General features: G+C 43.3%; 1 protein-coding gene across 1 annotated transcript in view; it reads right to left on the reverse strand.

Moving 5' to 3' along the window:
* The window catches only part of tmx3b (thioredoxin related transmembrane protein 3b), a gene marked incomplete at its 5' end in the record, with an annotated part of 28778 nt that overhangs the window by 8728 nt on the left and 2550 nt on the right, over positions 1 to 17500 (reverse strand). Inside the window, 10 exons of the mRNA XM_079234525.1 lie at positions 147 to 203; positions 3333 to 3386; positions 3625 to 3682; positions 7530 to 7628; positions 12950 to 13016; positions 13358 to 13435; positions 13620 to 13719; positions 14160 to 14240; positions 16480 to 16525; positions 17278 to 17401. Of these exons, the coding sequence (XP_079090651.1) occupies positions 147 to 203; positions 3333 to 3386; positions 3625 to 3682; positions 7530 to 7628; positions 12950 to 13016; positions 13358 to 13435; positions 13620 to 13719; positions 14160 to 14240; positions 16480 to 16525; positions 17278 to 17401 (764 nt within the window). The remainder of the gene's footprint in view (positions 1 to 146; positions 204 to 3332; positions 3387 to 3624; positions 3683 to 7529; positions 7629 to 12949; positions 13017 to 13357; positions 13436 to 13619; positions 13720 to 14159; positions 14241 to 16479; positions 16526 to 17277; positions 17402 to 17500) is intronic.

Consider the following 17500-nt stretch of genomic DNA (forward strand, 5'->3'; position numbering starts at 1 on the left):
AATTGAATTCTCCACCAGAGCATCTTTACTGGCAGAGGCCGACATAATTGCACGTCAGTCCAGACCTGGATGAGTAGCGGGCAGAAGGTGAGGCGATGTCGAGAGAAGGGTGACGTGAGAAGAGACAGGCTTTTGGAGACACTCACCCCATAATGAGGCTGTTAATGTAGTCGTTCCCGTCCATGTGGCCGAACTGGAAGTCTCTGGAGACGGAAGACAGAATCAGTGGCATGAGAGCGTGCATCAAAGACATCACACAGCTGAGCACAACAAGCACATTTTTCTCGTCGTCGTCTCGGTGGATTGCACGAAAACTGGGACGCCAACTTTCCTGCACAATTATGAGAACACATTGAATGGAAATGCATGTCCTGTTATGGAAAAGTGGAATTTCTTTCACCGCAGATAAAAAAGAAAAGAAAAAAAATCCCCAAAGCTCCGTCCTGTGCGTCTCCCGGTTCTCCTCATCTTTTTTTCCACCACAGAAAAGACTCAGGTGATTTATCTAAACGATAAGGCAGGAGAAGGAATTCAATTTGTATCTCATTGTGCTGCACTATGTCTGAGCAGAGTGTATTGTGGGTAGAATCGGTGGGGGTGGTAGCCAGTGACTTCCATTGAATGACTGATTACGGGGGCCTACACACACACACACACACATATATATATTTATTTATTATATTCATACTGAATCACAGCTACATATTGCACGGTTGTCCCCCGGGCGCTACACAATACTGCTTCTGCTTATATCAATGACATGATTATGAAGCGACTGAACTACATAATAAATCCAGTGGATGCGATGAAACAATCAGTCTGTGTTAGTGACAACACTGGGACGGACTGGGAATACGGCTCATCAAAAAAGACAGTTTGGAATTGTTGCTCTGACAGCTGCAGCAGCGAGCTCCGGATCAGACCAGACTTTTATTTTTTTTTATCATCAATACTTAGATTGACTTTCCCCTAGTCTATGATTTAAACATTTACAAGTCTGTTTGCCCATGTATGTCTATCCTCCCACTCCCACTGACACATCTTGGCCAGACTGCTGAGCAGACCGGCCAAGATGTGTGAGGAAACTAGCTGAGAAACTTGCATGTGTTCGAGGCGGCGAGGAGGAAGAACGCACGACAGCTATTTTTCGTAAACACTTTCAGATTGGTCCGTAAGAGTCCGAGATATTTTGGCTGTTTACTTGAACAGTTCCGTCTGGAAATGTTCAACTGTCTGCTTTTCCTTCGGCTCACGAAAAATTGGAATAACTGAAGGCGATGTTTATCGGCGTTATCGGTCACGTCACGTGGTTCTCATGAGGGGAAGAGTGTTTTCTGCCAGATTCCCACAGAATGAATATACAAGGGAAAGTGTGTGTGTGTGTGTGTGTGTGTGTGTGTGTGTGTGTGTGTGTGTGTTTATTCAGCATTATAGCCATTGCCAAATTATAGAAGCTGGTTCATAATACACAAGAATATTCCACCGGAAAATCATGTCACCCGTATCACCAGAAGGCGTTGTGCTGCCGCAGATATATTTCAAAACATAAGAGGAATTTAATTAATTACTGAACAACCAATGATAAGAAAAAAGGAGAATGTTTAGGGAATTATATTAAATACTATGGTAGATATGTGGAGAAAAATCACCCACACATGCACTCTAGTCTGGAAGCAGTGGGCGGTGGGACTGTATCCAAATTATTAAATTAATATGCAATTAATATTGCAGGCTACAAAACCACAATTGCAACATTACATATGTTGATCCAGGGAGAGGGATCATTCCTCAACCCTTCCAGTTTTCCTCCTTATAATGTTTTTTTGGGGAGAGTTTCCCCTATTTTATGAAGTGATAGTCTTCTGTACCAATTAGCAATTTCCGATATTTGGATATAAATAGATTGGTTAATGCAACATGCAGCTTTAAGATGTCCTGAAATGTTCAGAATGTTGCTCAACTTCTAACGGCCTCTAAGCAGGTCAAAGCATCCAGGTCCATTTATGGATAGAAAGTCAAAGGATTCGGTTTGTGAACAAGAGTTCTTGTCTGGTCTTGTTGCACCAACCGTCTGTGCAGCAACCGGCACATAAAAGCCAAGATAATAATGACTGGTGCAGAATTTAAACCCAATAACTGACAAAAATCTGACTTCCCCACGACATTTACTGCTGCATCAAACGGAGACAGCTCATCCATCAGCCACCTCTGATCTGTCGACTCCATGCGCCGCTGTCGCCCACCACCGGGGGCGTCGCTCCAGCTCCTGACTTGTAATTACAAGTACCGTTTAGGTATGTCAGAACACTGCAGGCATCTCTGATCTCAGTGGGGTTTCTAGAAACTCAAGTCTTCAAAAAAATTAAAAATGAGACGAAAACAGCACAGAGAAGCGTGGCGGATAGTAGTCCAATTGATGATCGGGATCTGTGTAATTCAATCAGTCTTAATGGGAATGCCTGGAGCGGGACAAACACTTTGATCATGGCGGTTTGAGATGAACCTCTTCAATCAAAAACAAAAATCTATCTGATGAAGCAACATGGTCAACGGCGGCACAGCGAGGAACTTAAGCACAACATGAGGATGAAAATCTGATCCTTTTTTTTTTTGCTTCTTCTTTAATCCTTTTGAGGAAATCCTCTTGTAGCCTGGCGCTCTGCTGGGAGTGATCAGAGATGAGGGTCAGCGACAGAACGCCAACATTAGAGCCGATTTGTATTCGAGCCACTTCAGCCGAGTGTGTTTGTTCTAACTAACCTGGGTCCTTCAGCTGGAGGACGACCCACCTACTGCACTCACTGAAGTGTGCACACATGCTGCTGCCGCTTCAGGAGCCCAGCGGTAAACATTTGCAATGTCCGTGCTCTTGCGTCATCTTTCTATCCGACCCTTAAAGTAACAGCGAAAATAACTTCCAACACAGTTGTGGAACTCATACATTTGAGGGACATTTCCTCTTCGTATTGGACGCCTGGTTTAATTAGTTCCCTTCCAGCAGGAGAACAGGTCGAACGAGGCGCCACGCAACACACAGCTCCCATCTCCGGTTGTTATTGCACAATTGGGAGCCGGAGAAAACAGAAAATTATGCATTTATACCGACCGAGCTGAGTTTTTGACTGACAGCTGAATAGAACACCTATATTTGGAAGCTGACATTTTGCATAATTACCTTTCTACCGAACCGCAACAAAAACATTCGTGCCCCCGACAAAGACATACACTTGCTTGTGAATAGACAGGCGGCGCTCCCCAGCGAGTGCACCATCCTCGAATAAATGTATAAATTGGATATTCATCTTTGACCTCAACGCGTATTCGTGCCTTACCTGTTAAAATGTTCTCTGTATTCCTTCGCCACCCTCTGAATCAAGGTCTTTAATCTAAAAGCAAATGAGAAAAGAGTGAAACACCACATGAGTCAAAGTCTAACCCTTTGTTTTTTCTTGTTTTTTTCAGACTGATGCCTGTAATTTGTAGAGCGATCCAAACAATAACAGCAAGCCTTATCTGTGTTTGAAAGCCGTGCACTTACACAACCATAGTGGTAACCGTGGGTGTGTGTGTGTGTGGGAGTAATTTATATAGAGCCATGCTTTTTAATTTCAGTGTTCTTTGTACCTGCCACTCTCCTCTGTGGGGTCCTTCTCATCGATGACTGCAATCGCTACCAATTTGCCTGAGGTGGCAGACAGGGATTACAAATCACAATCACACACACAAAAAGAGGGTGAGAAGACAATGGCGGGGCAGATAAGAGGCTCTGGAGGAGACGAATCACCTCTCAACGGCAGAGAAGAAAGAAAGAGGCACCGGGAGTGCTTTATTCATTCATCACTCAAACATTAAGCCGGCTCAGGCTTTCTACTTGGCTGAACAGGAAACAAGTGGTCACTTTCTGGTGGAAGAGATATTTTGGTGCCATTCAAAACTCAAACCCACAACGCGACAAATATGTCTAATAAAAATAAAAATTGCTACACAACTCAAGTGTCTTGTCATTCAGACTCGTATTAGTTTGAGGCCTTGTTGCCGGGACGAGAGTACCAGGCTGCCCCCTGGTGGTCACTGGTGGCGCCTTTGTGTTGAGGCAGTGGACAGTCATGAAAAGGAATATTTCACACGCAGAGGCTGAGTGTGGAAATGGCAGTTGAGCTACAGAAACTATTTTTTTTTAAACTGTGCTAAAGGGCCAGTGCTACAGTGTGATTATAAGAATACTTGCAGTCCATCCATGGGCACTATTAATCTCCAACATTCCCAAAATTACTTTGATTGCATAGTTCTGTGGCTGTCGGAGGAAAAACAGGAATGCAGTGAACAATAGCTTATGTATGCTTTACTTTGTGTTTTGTTTTTCCTACAATGCTTCTTCATGGGAATATAAAACTGCAAAAAAATGCATAATTAACTTTTTGAAGCACCTAACTAGGTGCTTCATCAATTTGTAGATTATAAATAGATTTATTGTGCAATGTTGCTCAACTACGAGACCGCTTTTATTCGTCAGTGTAGAAAGAGAAGGGAACAACGGTCCCGAGGTTGCAGTTATACATGCGCTGTAACAACTTGACTTGTTCCTTTATGGCTTAATGGTTATTGGTAATAGTAACTAGTGCTTTATAGATCAGTGAAGGCTGCTTAACTACTTAAATAATAATCGCGATTTTGATTCCTACAATTAAACGAATGTGATTGAGTGCAATACCGATGTTTAAAACGAGCGCTTCGAAACTAACAGCCAGCCAGCAGGGGGCGATCTGTTTTGGCTTGTGGGGAGCTATAGCAGTCCAGAGTAAAAGAGCAAAATACTGTGTATTATTAGCCTGGTCTGTCTGCTCCCTGTGATATACAATATGCACTGTATTCAGGTGAAGAAGTCTTATTTTAATGCAAAGATTTCATTAGCAGGAATGCAGCCGATAATGTCGTTAAAATGCTGACGTGTTCACCTCCGAATAAGACATTGAGTCTATGAGGAAACCCTTTCATAAAGTTAATAATAAAGGGTCACGGGCTTTAGTTTCAAATTCTTCTGGTGAAAGCTTAAAGAAAGAGCTATTAGCACTTAAACTTCACTGTGCAGGGATGTAATCAAATTTCCAAGACATCCATCTAACACCTTGCTCGTATCATATTTCTTCAAATCTGCTAAAGTATATTTATAGACTGGACCGGCTCGTTTTCTAACCTACTGGTTTGTGGACGATGTCCTTTATCTGGCCCGACTTTGTTGAATTGACTATTTGTGTGTCTCAGTCCAGCGATGCAGAAAGTTGCACTTTCATGGGTGAAATCTTGAGAATATTCACACCAAAAGCTGCAACTTTCATTTGTTTTTTGGTGCGATCGTGACGTTATTTCGCTGTGCAGTTGCACAACAGTATGTTGAGTGGTCTCTTTTTTTAAAAGGGGTTGTTTGTGTTGTGGTTATCAGAAAGACTATCCGCTCTCTGCCCCTGCTGAACAGTTCCTGTACACTAAAGAGAAAAACTATTGTCCCGTGAATCTGTCAAATATATTTTGTTCATTTATCCGCGCCTCTGCCTGTCCCTCAGGTTTTGCCCTGTGAATAGAACTAAATAACAGCTTGAGACTATTCATTGATTTTGGCCACACTTGTGTTTGAACACGGGGACATAGACTTGCGTGGGATGAGGCTTTTAGAGGGTTAAACTGTCGCTCCACCGCCACAAAAGGAGGCCTGAGGGGCATGAAACTTGGCACTCGATTTAAAAGCCTGAAGAGACGAGGCTGGAAAACTCAACACCGTTTTCGCAAGCATAATTCGATCTAAACTTTATTTACGTTTGTTTTTGTAACCGACTGAAGCTGCAGACTAAGCCGCCTTAAGTCCGTCACATAGTGCTCATCCTGATACGGTGCTTTAGAGATTTTTATGTGTTCAGAACTTTGGTATAAATGGGTTAAAAAAGGTGCAATGTGTAAGATCTGTCGACATGCTCCAAACAAATATGGCGCATCATTTCACCTCTACTACTGGGTCCATGCAATCTCAAAAGCAGCAGGGGAAGAATACACAAAACCAAACTGCTGAAACTATGAGAGCCGGTCAAAATATCTGCTATCTAGTCTGCAGGAGTGGTGTCGGCTTTTAGTTTACGGTCGCCATCTGTGTGTTAAGAGCCACTAACCGGAGGGCTGTGCGGTCGGAGTGGTGCTTTAGTAGTTTTTAAAGTTAGTGAATAGCTTTAAATCCATTTTATTGGATTAAATCCAGAGGGGCAGAAACAGGAAAATAACTTATTCTCGTCCTCGCCGCGGCCAGGAGTCCACTCTCCTGGCTCGGGGAGAGGGACAGCCAGTCAGCAGCTGCAGCAGCTCAAACTCAGACGGCACAAAAGCCCGCCGCCGGGACTCACAGCGGGCTGGTGCAGCATAGAGAGTTAGGATCATGGGTCCATCTCCTCCTGACGGTGGGGAGGACGAAACTAAAACGCAACGTCTTCTCGTTTCTTTGGATTCAATCCAACAAACAAACAGACACAGACCCTGGACCTTCAATGGGATTGACAGGTCTTTGATGTAGCCATTTCTTTTTGCAAAATATGCCTTTGTCACCTTTTGAGGTACAAGTTGTAATACAAGACGGGCTGGACCGGGGGTAGCTGGTTAGCACGCTTGTTTCAGATATCTCAAAACATAACATCAACACTGTAACCTCTTACAATTCTGTTGATAACATTAGTTTCTTGAATGTTGGAAACTAAAATTCGGACCAAATCTTCCACATTGCACCTTTAAAAACCAGTCCAACTGAACATAAAGTGGTAAAATGCAGCTTCCACATTAGAAGCACAGCCTTCTCTGCACCAAACATCAATTTACTGCCGTTTAAGAGAGTTTCACTCTGCAGCTTAAATTTCCTCCGAGAGAGAAAGTGATTTTCGTAGAGCAACATGGGCTAAATCTAGAGGGAAGTGTCGGACTTCCTCGTCATCGCCCACACACACAATTAACGTTGATATTTGTACAAGGAACTTTTGACAAGAGCAACTCTAAGATGTTTGCCTTTTAATTATAAAGTCATCATGTGATTGATTGGATATTTGGGTGGTGGGTAGATAAATATTCGGGGATTTAGTGTGAAATGACATTAAAGAGGCAGGCCGAGTAAAGCTGTGTGCCGATGCACTTCAAACTGTGTGTGATGCTAATCGTTCTCTAATTTTAAAATGTTGACTAAAGCTCTTGGCTGCATAATCACAAAGACCAAAACTGGCACATAAAGAGTAATTATGCTCATGATTAACAAAACATCGCCATTTATAGCGTTTCAAAATAAAGCTGAGACAATAAGTAGAAAATGAATCAGAAACTATTTATATATGTGATCATTTTCATAAATGTTCTTTGTCTTGTGCAATACATATTTGGGTTCACATTTGACCTTGGAAATGATGAAAACAATAGTTTGTTGAAGCCCTAAATTAAACCTGTGCGTAGTATGATATATATAGACATGTATGCTCATAGGAGCGAATAAAACGTTGTGCATACGCCACCTGTTTCTCCGAGCTCATAGAGTGTAAAGCCGTCAATCTGGAGGTATCCTTGGAAGCGCTCCTTGTTCACCCATGATGACAAACTAGCATCTGCGTATTCTGCAACACAAAGAGACAGAATCTTCTCTCAGAGGGACAAAAATTGACATTCAGCACACGGCCAGTGGACATTAAAAGCAAAGCACAACAGCGTATTGATGCCTGGATTGTAAGAAGATCACAGTGTTTACCACTTGTGCGCTCTCAAAGGAATAGAGAGCGGGACACAAGCTGGGCTTCCTTAGACAGAGGTTAGCTAGACAATGATCAGAAGTTGTTATGACAGCTGGCTGCCTCCGGGTTAAGTAGTCCGGGAGGCCATTGTGGGTCTGAAACAGCCGATGGATTGTGACTTAGAGGGAGCCGATCGAGAATCAATTCGCTGGTAAACAAGCGAATGCATCAGTTTGGTTGTCAGGACATTACTGAAAGAACATTTCCTTCAGTCCGGATTTAAGCGATAAAGATCATTTCTTATTCATCAACGAGCCAGTAGTCAAGGTAATAACTGTAAAAAAGAAGAAAAAAACTGCAATATTCATTCAAAAATGATGCTGTTATTTTCTGGGATGCTGGCTTAAACTAACCTCATTTTCACAGCTATTTTGCTTTTCTGTTTAAAAAAACAAAAACAAAACGCTGCAACATTTGGTTTATAAATTAATCTCTGCGTGTACGTACATTTATTTTTCAGGACAGTTTGTGCAGATTTTTTACACATTTGGAGCGAATGAATAATTCAACAGATGAAAAAAGAGGAGATAAAAGTGCAACAAATGAAAAATAAAGTGAAGTAAACTAAAGGATTGCTCGTTGAATGTGAACCACATGTTGTTTCTCCACCAACATCTGGAGGTAACATGCAAACGGGAACCGGAGTCTGTCCCTGGAGTTTTTAAATAGGTGTAGCGAGGCTGCTGAAACAGCACTGTTTTCTCCGGCTGGAAGAGGCTACAGGATGCTCATAATTGATGTCAAATGTAGCCGGGACCTCATTAGGACATGTTCATAAGTTATGACGACCCTTCTGCCACCGTTACAGTAATTACAGCAACGCTGATGACTTTACCGTGGTTCTTAAGCTGCTCCCCAGACGAGCTGGGAGCCCAATACCGAACATGACAACCTAAAACCCGAACACGCTTTTAAACCTCCCCCCCTATCTTTTGAGGTCGTAGCTTGTACTAGAATCAAAATGATCTTAATGCAACGCAATCTATTCCTCACTGCTGCCGCTGCCGTGCAAAGCCAGAGTTGTTGTTAAAGCTGCTGACTCAGTAAATCTGGTAGACATTCCAGAGAGTTATTTTCCACAGATGTTCTGGCTTTATAGACAGCATGCAGCTGCCCGACTCTTCTCACAGATGCAAGAAAGAGAGCGAGCGAGCGAGCGAGCTGAAGGCCCCATGCTGGGATCGCACATCCCGACGAACCTCTACACCGACTGAACCTGCTTCACCTTGAAACAAATTAGAGCTGCTCTCTTCGCGGGCGCCCACCTCGCAATCACCATACTGCCCTAGAGGAGCCTGTCAGCCCAGAGTTCACACAGCTGGAGAGGAGAGAGAAAGATGAGGGGGAATAAAAACAGACAAGAAAGTGGAGTGAGGATGATCCGGTGTCAGAGCTTTGAGCGCGGGAGAGGAGGCAGCTCTGACATGTTTCAAAGATGGAGGTTAATGGCACGGAGGACCTCCGAGACGATGCAAATAGCATCGAAACAAAACCAGAGGGGGAAAACGTGGAGGAGGGGGAGCGGAGGTAGGAAATATAAGATAAGAGACACAGAGGGAGGCTGAGGATGAAAACACTGATGAGAGAAAGCTCAGTGAAAATGACGGGACATACGACTGTAGATACAAAAAGGAAAACCAGTTGAAAAACTGAATTTTACAAAAGCACAACAGTGAGAGATGGGAAGAATGTGTTGAAGAAATGTGTTGCTCAGTTTTGGAATCAGCTACTTGATGTGCAAGAAGAAAGTAAGTTGTTTTTCCTGGTATTTGGCCAGAAACCAAAGTGTTGGACAAATTGAGATTTAACTGAATGATGGCACAATAGGAAAAAATGTTGACAAGATTGTGACACAAGAGGTGGAGCCAAGTACAACCGATCGCCCGAAAAGACATTTTTAGACGACCAAAAAGGTTACAATCAACTTTCATTAACTGAAAACACACTGTAAGAGGATTATAGGGATGAGAAGAAAATACGGATGACTTAAACTCATGTTTGCAAGGTTTAAGACACTTCTTCAGAACTCAAGGTTGCCGCCCGGTACCGAACAAGGTAGCAAAATTAAAACTAACGAACGACAACCTGGATTATGATACATGTCATCCGAAACTGACCTTGCAGTCTTTGCCAATTCAAATAAGCAACGAAGTGAATTATCTCCATGTGTGGAGTCACAAAACGTCACACAGCATCAGCGTGTTATTACCTTTTTTTAGGTGTGATTTCATCTCGTCGTCATGGCCTGTTAAGCCGCCCGTCATTTAAGTGCTGCCAATAAACATGCAAAATAGTGCCACCTCACAGCTGGCTGCGTTATGTACATCTCCATACAAGGAGAGGTCAAACCACTGAAACGGATTAACGCTGAGCATTAACCAATGTGTATTAAAAAGGGGGAGATTTGCCACCGTTTATGTGGATGGCAATCAGTGCCGATGATGAATGTCGAAGAAATGGTGCATGCTGTATTGACCAAGAAAGCGGATTTCTCCCACATGTACCAGGATGCATTGCATGAGAGCGTCAAGTACGCTACGTACTTCAGCAAATCGGTCGAAATAAGAGTCAAATGTGGCGATATGACGGCTCCACACGCTCTTATTCCTTATTAGCAAATCACATTGACAACATTTAGCCCAGAATTTGGCCTTACATACTGCTGTCCAAGAGAGGAGGAAAACTTTCAGGCGTAATATCGCACACACAGCTCTCTCTCTCTCTGGGTTGTCGGTGGCGACAGCATCCATTATAAACTGATTTAAGGGTTTCCTTTCTGTTGGCATCGGAGGGCAATTTGAGCGACGGCTCCACCAGTTGGTGTTTTTCTCCCGGCAGCTCAGGCTCTGAAGGGTCCCCGTCGGCCATGTTCTCCCAGCAGCAGCAGCAGCCTCGGGCGGCCCCTCCTCCTTGAGTATTCAAGTCAAAATACTGTAAAATCTACTCTGTAAAAAACCCCATAACCCCCCTCGGCACTCGTACTTCGGGATGCATGCAGCTTTCGCTGTTGAAAACGTGACACGAGCGAAGAGAGCGAGGATGCTTTTGAGCGGCGTTGCGGGCCACAGCTGCCAAAGCCGAAGGAGCACTCTGTAGTTCTCTCTTGCCTCCATCGACGTGACGTTACGCCACTGGAAGGAGGAACAACAGACTTTGCAGCTGCTCCCCAAAGACAGAGGGAACATTGGCAAAAACCGCAGGCGTTTCCCTACATCCCAACTCAGACGGCGATATGGTTGAAAATCTGAGAGTTTTCCCTTTAATGCTCAAACACATCTTTGAAAAAACATTGCTGGCGAGTGCAAACAACATGCTGTGCAGACTAATATACATCCTAATTATATCTTTCTGTTGTCTTCTTACAGCGCCAACATGTAGCCCAGTAGACTTGCATGCACAAACAATGATCAAAACCATATGGCCCTTGAAGCAAAACAACAGCGTAGACCTGTACAGCAGTATGAAACTAAGGATTTGCGTTATTAAATATGTATGAGCGCGCGCCTCCGTGCTGTATTATATTTTATCGCTCTTCAAAATAAAGGATGCTGTGGTTTGTGATGTGCACTAAACCAATCAAAGCTCAAACTAAATGTCAAATATAATTTCAGAGGAAGCGAGAGGCCGTGTTTGGACAGTGTGGCTTCGCTCTGTGACATCTCTTGTTCGGAAACACAAGTCAGACCTGCGCAATAAGAACAGCAAATGTGCTCTGAATGTGTAATGAGCAGATTATATTTGTTTTGTGATTCAGATTCAAAAGGGGAGGGGGGGGGGAGATGATAAAAGTAGCTTTTAAGCCTTTGTAGCTGGTAGATTCGCAATACAGCTAATGAATAATGTGTGTGTTATTCATCCAAACACTTTAAATGACATCATAGTCTGCCATAAAACAGTGCCACTGGGTGACTATGCAAAAGTTTAGCCAAATAACATCCGATAATAAAAGTGCCTGAGAGAACTTCCCGCACAAAGTGCCTCATCCAGCATCCAGTGAGTGGGACCAGTCCTCTGAGAAACGCAGCACAGCTGGAAAGAAACCAGATGCCGAGGGCCACAGATGGTAGAAATGGGTTCAGGAAAACTATTTCTCTAATGCAGAGTGGGGCAATTTCTCTGCTGTCATTGTAGGTAAGTGCTTAATGAGCTGTACTCTCATTAGCTTTCACCCATTTCCACCTGCGATAACCAGCGTCTTCCTTCAACAGTTTCTCGAAAGGCTTGGAAAGGGGACGGAGGAAGGACGCAATCATGTCCGTTTGCCGCGGCGCTCCCCTTCTCGGTCCTTGACGAGCTTAATATGCCGTCGCCATGGCAATGCTAGACGTCCGCCACATCCTACGCATCAAGGTCCTGGAGGACTCTGCAGAGTCTGGACTTTTTGTGATCAACGTCCGCTGCGGCGAGCCTCTGCTGCTGCAGTTCTGGTGCAGGAAGCCGCCCTTCCGGAACGGCCAGGTGGAGCAGACGGACGTGCTCTGGCGGGCGGCGGCGGAGGTGGACTTTGTTCTCCGGGCGCTGCACCGCGCTCCCAATCTGCCCAACGGACACTACTGGGGCCCGTTCGTGTTGTCGCTGTGCCTCGACGCCCTGCCCTTCCGTTTCCGCCTCCCGGCTCGGGCCAACGGCAGAATACAAGACGCCATGGAGGAAGGTGGTGAACTCAGGTTGTTGCGGTGAGGAGCTTTGAGTTGGGCAACAGGGAGGAGGGGTGGAGGGAGCGGCGCCTCTAAACCTCTTATGTCACACATGACTCTTTCCGCAGAGACGGCTGCTCCAGTGATTCAAGACTGCAGACACAGCGCCAGCTATGCGCTGATTTCTTTACTGTGGTCTCTCCACCCCGACCCGCTATGTACGTCCGCCCAAAGACAAGCCACCACAACGTCGCTGGCCTCACCGCACACACACACACACACACACACAATAGTGGGCAGAGCCCTGGGTGCTTTATGATGGGCCAAGCACACACATCTGGTGGGGAAGATGAAAGAACAGCAGCAGAGACCGGAAAACTAGAGGAACACAGCGAGAGAAAACAAAGATCGCAGGAAAGGAAAGACCATTTATTTTGCATTTTTGTGACCGACTGAACAAAACAGAACCTATGACAAAAGCGGAGGAAGACACGGAAACACAGTACTCACCATCGTAGGTAAAGTAGGCCCCGTCCTTAAAGACTACGACCGCAGGAAGCTCGGGCAAAGTTACCGACTGTTGGAAACACAAAAGATATTTAAGTCCAGACCAAGCTCCATAAATCGTTCTTACTCTGTGGATTTAAGTGCACCTGCAAAATGTGGGACAAGACTGTTGGCAGCAGAGCTTTGCAGCAAACCGTGAAACTTGTACTGTTTTGCATAATGCAAACACAGCATGCAGCCCTGGTATCTGTTTATGCAGTTGTGAGAGCCGATGCTAAAAGAATTAATTATTTACAATTTAGAAAAATAGCAAGGATCGACATCCACATCAAGTGCTTGCGCAATATTAAAGAGTGTCAATGACATATGATGACAGTACTTTTCCGAAATTCAAAAAGGGAGGCAAATTACCTCTGGAAAGACTTCCTCTGAAGCCGAGAAGAAATAAGTGTAGACAATGAGCTCAGCGGCGACGTCGTTGTACTTCTCCTGCAACGGCAAACAAGTCTCTCAGCGAACACACAACAGCGTTCAATAAATCAAACAGTTGCAATTAAGGCAAATTCAAGGTAAGACACAGAACCTCTTTGTTCAGATGTGTTCCGTCATTCAGTCAATACGCAGCTTGAATAAAAACCTTGATTCATGTCTGTGGGACATAAACGGCGCTTACTTTGAGGGGAGACTCCCCACCGACGTACACAAAAAGCACATTGTGTCGCTTCATCATGTGCTCGAACATCTGCTTGCTGGGAAGCGCCCTGACGGCCGGTCTGGAGGGGCAAATAAAGAACACTGGCAGATTAGTTCTTTTTAATGAGTGAAATCCATTCAGCACAAAAATGGCACACTAATGCAAAAACTTTTAAAAAAAAACTCAAGACGTCTCTGTTCTTCATTTCTGTGCTGGTGGCGCCACCTAGTGGACAGCCGACAACTAGCAGCCCTGAAGTGAGAGCCAAGCTTTTGATCTACCCCTCTGTCACGGATCAAGCTTGATTTCCCTCAAGGAGGAGAAAATCTGTCAGGCACAGTTGATACAGTGGCTTAAACTGGAGCATCAGAGGGGGAAACCCATTGAGCTTTGAAACAAATATGGCCCGCATTGATAAGCTCGCTTGGATGGTTCCTATTAGTGCAGCTGTGAAATGTATGAACTTCTACTTCATTACCGGTTCCCTGTCTTTTGTTTTGGAAGTGGTGGAAGGCTTACCCTGCCACCCTGTTGGCAAACTCTACGATGTCGTCTTTTGTCCTGGGTCCTTTGTAATTATAGGCAAGATCCCCCTTTAACCTGAGGAGGAGAGACGGAAACAAAACTGGAGTGAGAGGCTGATGATTGAAATGTAAAACCGTTCAGTGCCAGTCGGCATTTTGTGTTAATTTGCAGCTGCGTGAAGACATTCGTGTGCAAACAAAATGAAAAGGAAAAAAGAATTACGTGACATTGAACTTTGCATTCAGGAAATTGGGTTTGACTGAACAAAAGAACTCATTCGGTGAGCAAAACAAGGGGAAGAAGATTACAGTAGAGCTCAGTCAATGGACAGAAAATCAATCAAAAAAACATTTGGATGTTCAATTAAATCGCCTTTGTTGTTCGATCAAGCAAAAATGGGAAATATCGGCTTTTCTACGTTCTATACACTTCGAGGTCACTTTCTTCAGTACACCTTTCTATTAGTTACATAACATTGATTAATAAACACTGGAAGAAAAGAAAAACTGACAGATTAATTGATTCTAAAAATAGTCATTAGTAGCGGCTCTACTTTAGCCCATTAAAGATGGCACCTGTCTTTGGCCGTGTCTGAGCATGGTAACGACAACCTGTCTACTTCAAGGTGATCTCATGAAACAAATCTATCGGGGGGAAAAGCTTATTCATCACAAAAGGTCAACCTAATCTAAATCCTCTCGCCTCCACTGAAAAACAAAAAACAAATGGCCCTGATTGAGTTGCAGCCAAAGACGCGTCTCGAGCTCCTCCGACAAGCAGCATGCATTACGGACTGCTCAGGTTGCATCAGCCCACCGGGCTTTGTGAACTCCAGGGGCCACAGAACTCTAAATGAAGTCTCCTCTCGTTACCGAGGGAGATCTCTCGTGTTCCTCGATGGATGTTTCATCACTCGCTTGGTTTGATGTTATGAACCCTGTCGTGTTCCCGTGGCAGTTTTTCCCCAAATGAGCTTGATGAAACTAAATGGGGAGCCCATTACGGCAGCGTGCAGATAAATGATTCGGCATCGAATGCACGGAGGAAAGCGTGAACGGTCGTTTCTCTCGAGTCAACGCGAGCTGCGCTGTTGAGCAGCTGCAGTCCTAAATTCATCCATTTTATTAAAGAAATTACAGTCACTTGCACTTCACGAGAAATGAAAATGAGGAAATGGTTGATGGAGTTCTATTCTATTGATTGAAAAACATTGATTTATCGATCAATAAATCAAAAACACGTTAATCACTTTGGTCACTTTAATAATGTTCAACTGGTGCAATATAAATACTTTTTATTCCGTCTATGTATGTATGTATGTATGTATGTATATATATATATATATATATATATATATATATATATATATATATATATATATATATATATATACACACACACATACAGCAATATTATATATATATATATATATATATATATATATATATATATAACATTGCTATTGTAGATTATTTTTCTTCTTTACTGTATTTATTACTGTTTATTGATATTACTTGATTTTTCTTTACCATGTGTCTCTTGTGTGCACTGCTGCTGTAATCCTGCAATTTCCCCACTGCGGGACTAATAAAGAATTATCTTATTTTAAAGAAATTTAAGGGACTTGGGATATCCCTGAGAAAACTAAAATAGAGTCAAATTTAAATTTCAGAAGCTGATTTTAAACAGCTCATCGCCCAAGAAATGTAGAATTAACGCAAGTGCCGAACCGAAGACAATATTAGCTCAAAAAGGTGTGAACGGAGTTTGTCACTTAGTTGTGCCTTAAGGAAGCAGCAACAACACCTCGTTCCCTCCTGAATAAGTCATCTAACGGCATCTCGACAGACCAAACCTCAAGAGGGCAAAAAACAACAGGGGGATAAAAGGATCCTGATAATAATACAATTCAAACTTAAGTAAAGCCAATTCATACAATAAAGCTCAACACCAAATTACAGCCTCGAACATTACGGTGAATCAATGCCCCTCTGACACAAGCTTAAGAAATACTTAAGACTAGAGGCTGCATACTAGTGTTATCTGCAGATATATTGTACTGAGCTTATTTTCATTCTGTCAGGACCCCGTAGGTCCAGACAAAATTCAATAAACCATTTAATCTCATATGGATTTTTTTAGGCCTTTTCAAAGCAAATTACAGCAATTTGCAAAAATAAAAAAAGCATGCACGGTGTTTCATTTATGATTCCACAAAGTTTTGAATCAAAGTAAACGGTCAACTGTGGCTTTTAAAGTTCAAAATGATGTTTACAAGGTAATCTGTTGTATAAAGCTTTTTTGTGTCACTTACAGTTTTATTGTGGGGTAACCACGGACACCGAACTCTGACGACATTCCTGCAATACACAAAACAAATACAGCATCTCAGAGAAAAGATACGGAACGGTTGAAGCATCCTGGGATTCAAGCGCCCTGTTCATTTCAGACAAAGTTTGATCAGAAAATGATTGAGGATTAAAGGAATAGTTTGACATTTTGGGATATTTTCTTTCTTGCAGATGAGAAAAAAAGATGGCACTCTACCGTCACTACAGAAAACATGAAACCAGGTTAAGCTAAGCTAAGATAACCGACTGTTATCTGTAGCCTTTTATTTACCAGACAGATCCTGAGAGGCATCAACCTAAAGCTCATCTAACTCTCCGCTACAATCTATAAAGCATTTTTCCCCAACTGGTTGAACTATTCCTTTAAAAGCCCTGTGAATAAAAAAAAGGTATCAGTCTGTCAATCAGTGAATTAAATGTGTCTGTGGATTACTCCTAAAACACAGTCTGCGTGATGAAATGGAGGATTACTGCAATTTTACTCACAATATTAATATTTCACCATTTGATTATTGTGGGGAAAAACATGTGAGGAACAATAATATTGCCTTCATCATAAATAATACAACAAAACCCATCTTAAAAATAGTTTTTGGTGCTTTGAATGAGACCTGAAAGCCTTTTCCATGCAGGACTTCACCATGTTGTTGAACAACACCGGTCAATTAGTTTGATCCATTTTGGTCTCCAGCACAGCAAATAATCCCCGGGGGACAAACGGGCAACAAGGGAAGCCCCTGAAGCGCCTCGTCTTTACTCACCAGAGTAAGCAGTGGCATCCATCTTTCCCACGCGGACCGGCGACCCGGAGCTCTTCAGCTCCACTCCCACATCGTGCCATACTGGCTCTAACTTTTTACAGTAGCCGCACCACGGCGCATAGAACTGAAGAAGAAGAAGAAAAACAAACAGGAGATGGAAGCAGTCTTTAGCTCATGTGCGACATATTGTAAAAACATTGTTATGTTTGGTAGTGGCGTTTTT

This window comes from Taurulus bubalis (genome assembly GCF_910589615.1).
Source record: "Taurulus bubalis genome assembly, chromosome: 18".
Lineage (NCBI taxonomy): Eukaryota > Metazoa > Chordata > Actinopteri > Perciformes > Cottidae > Taurulus > Taurulus bubalis.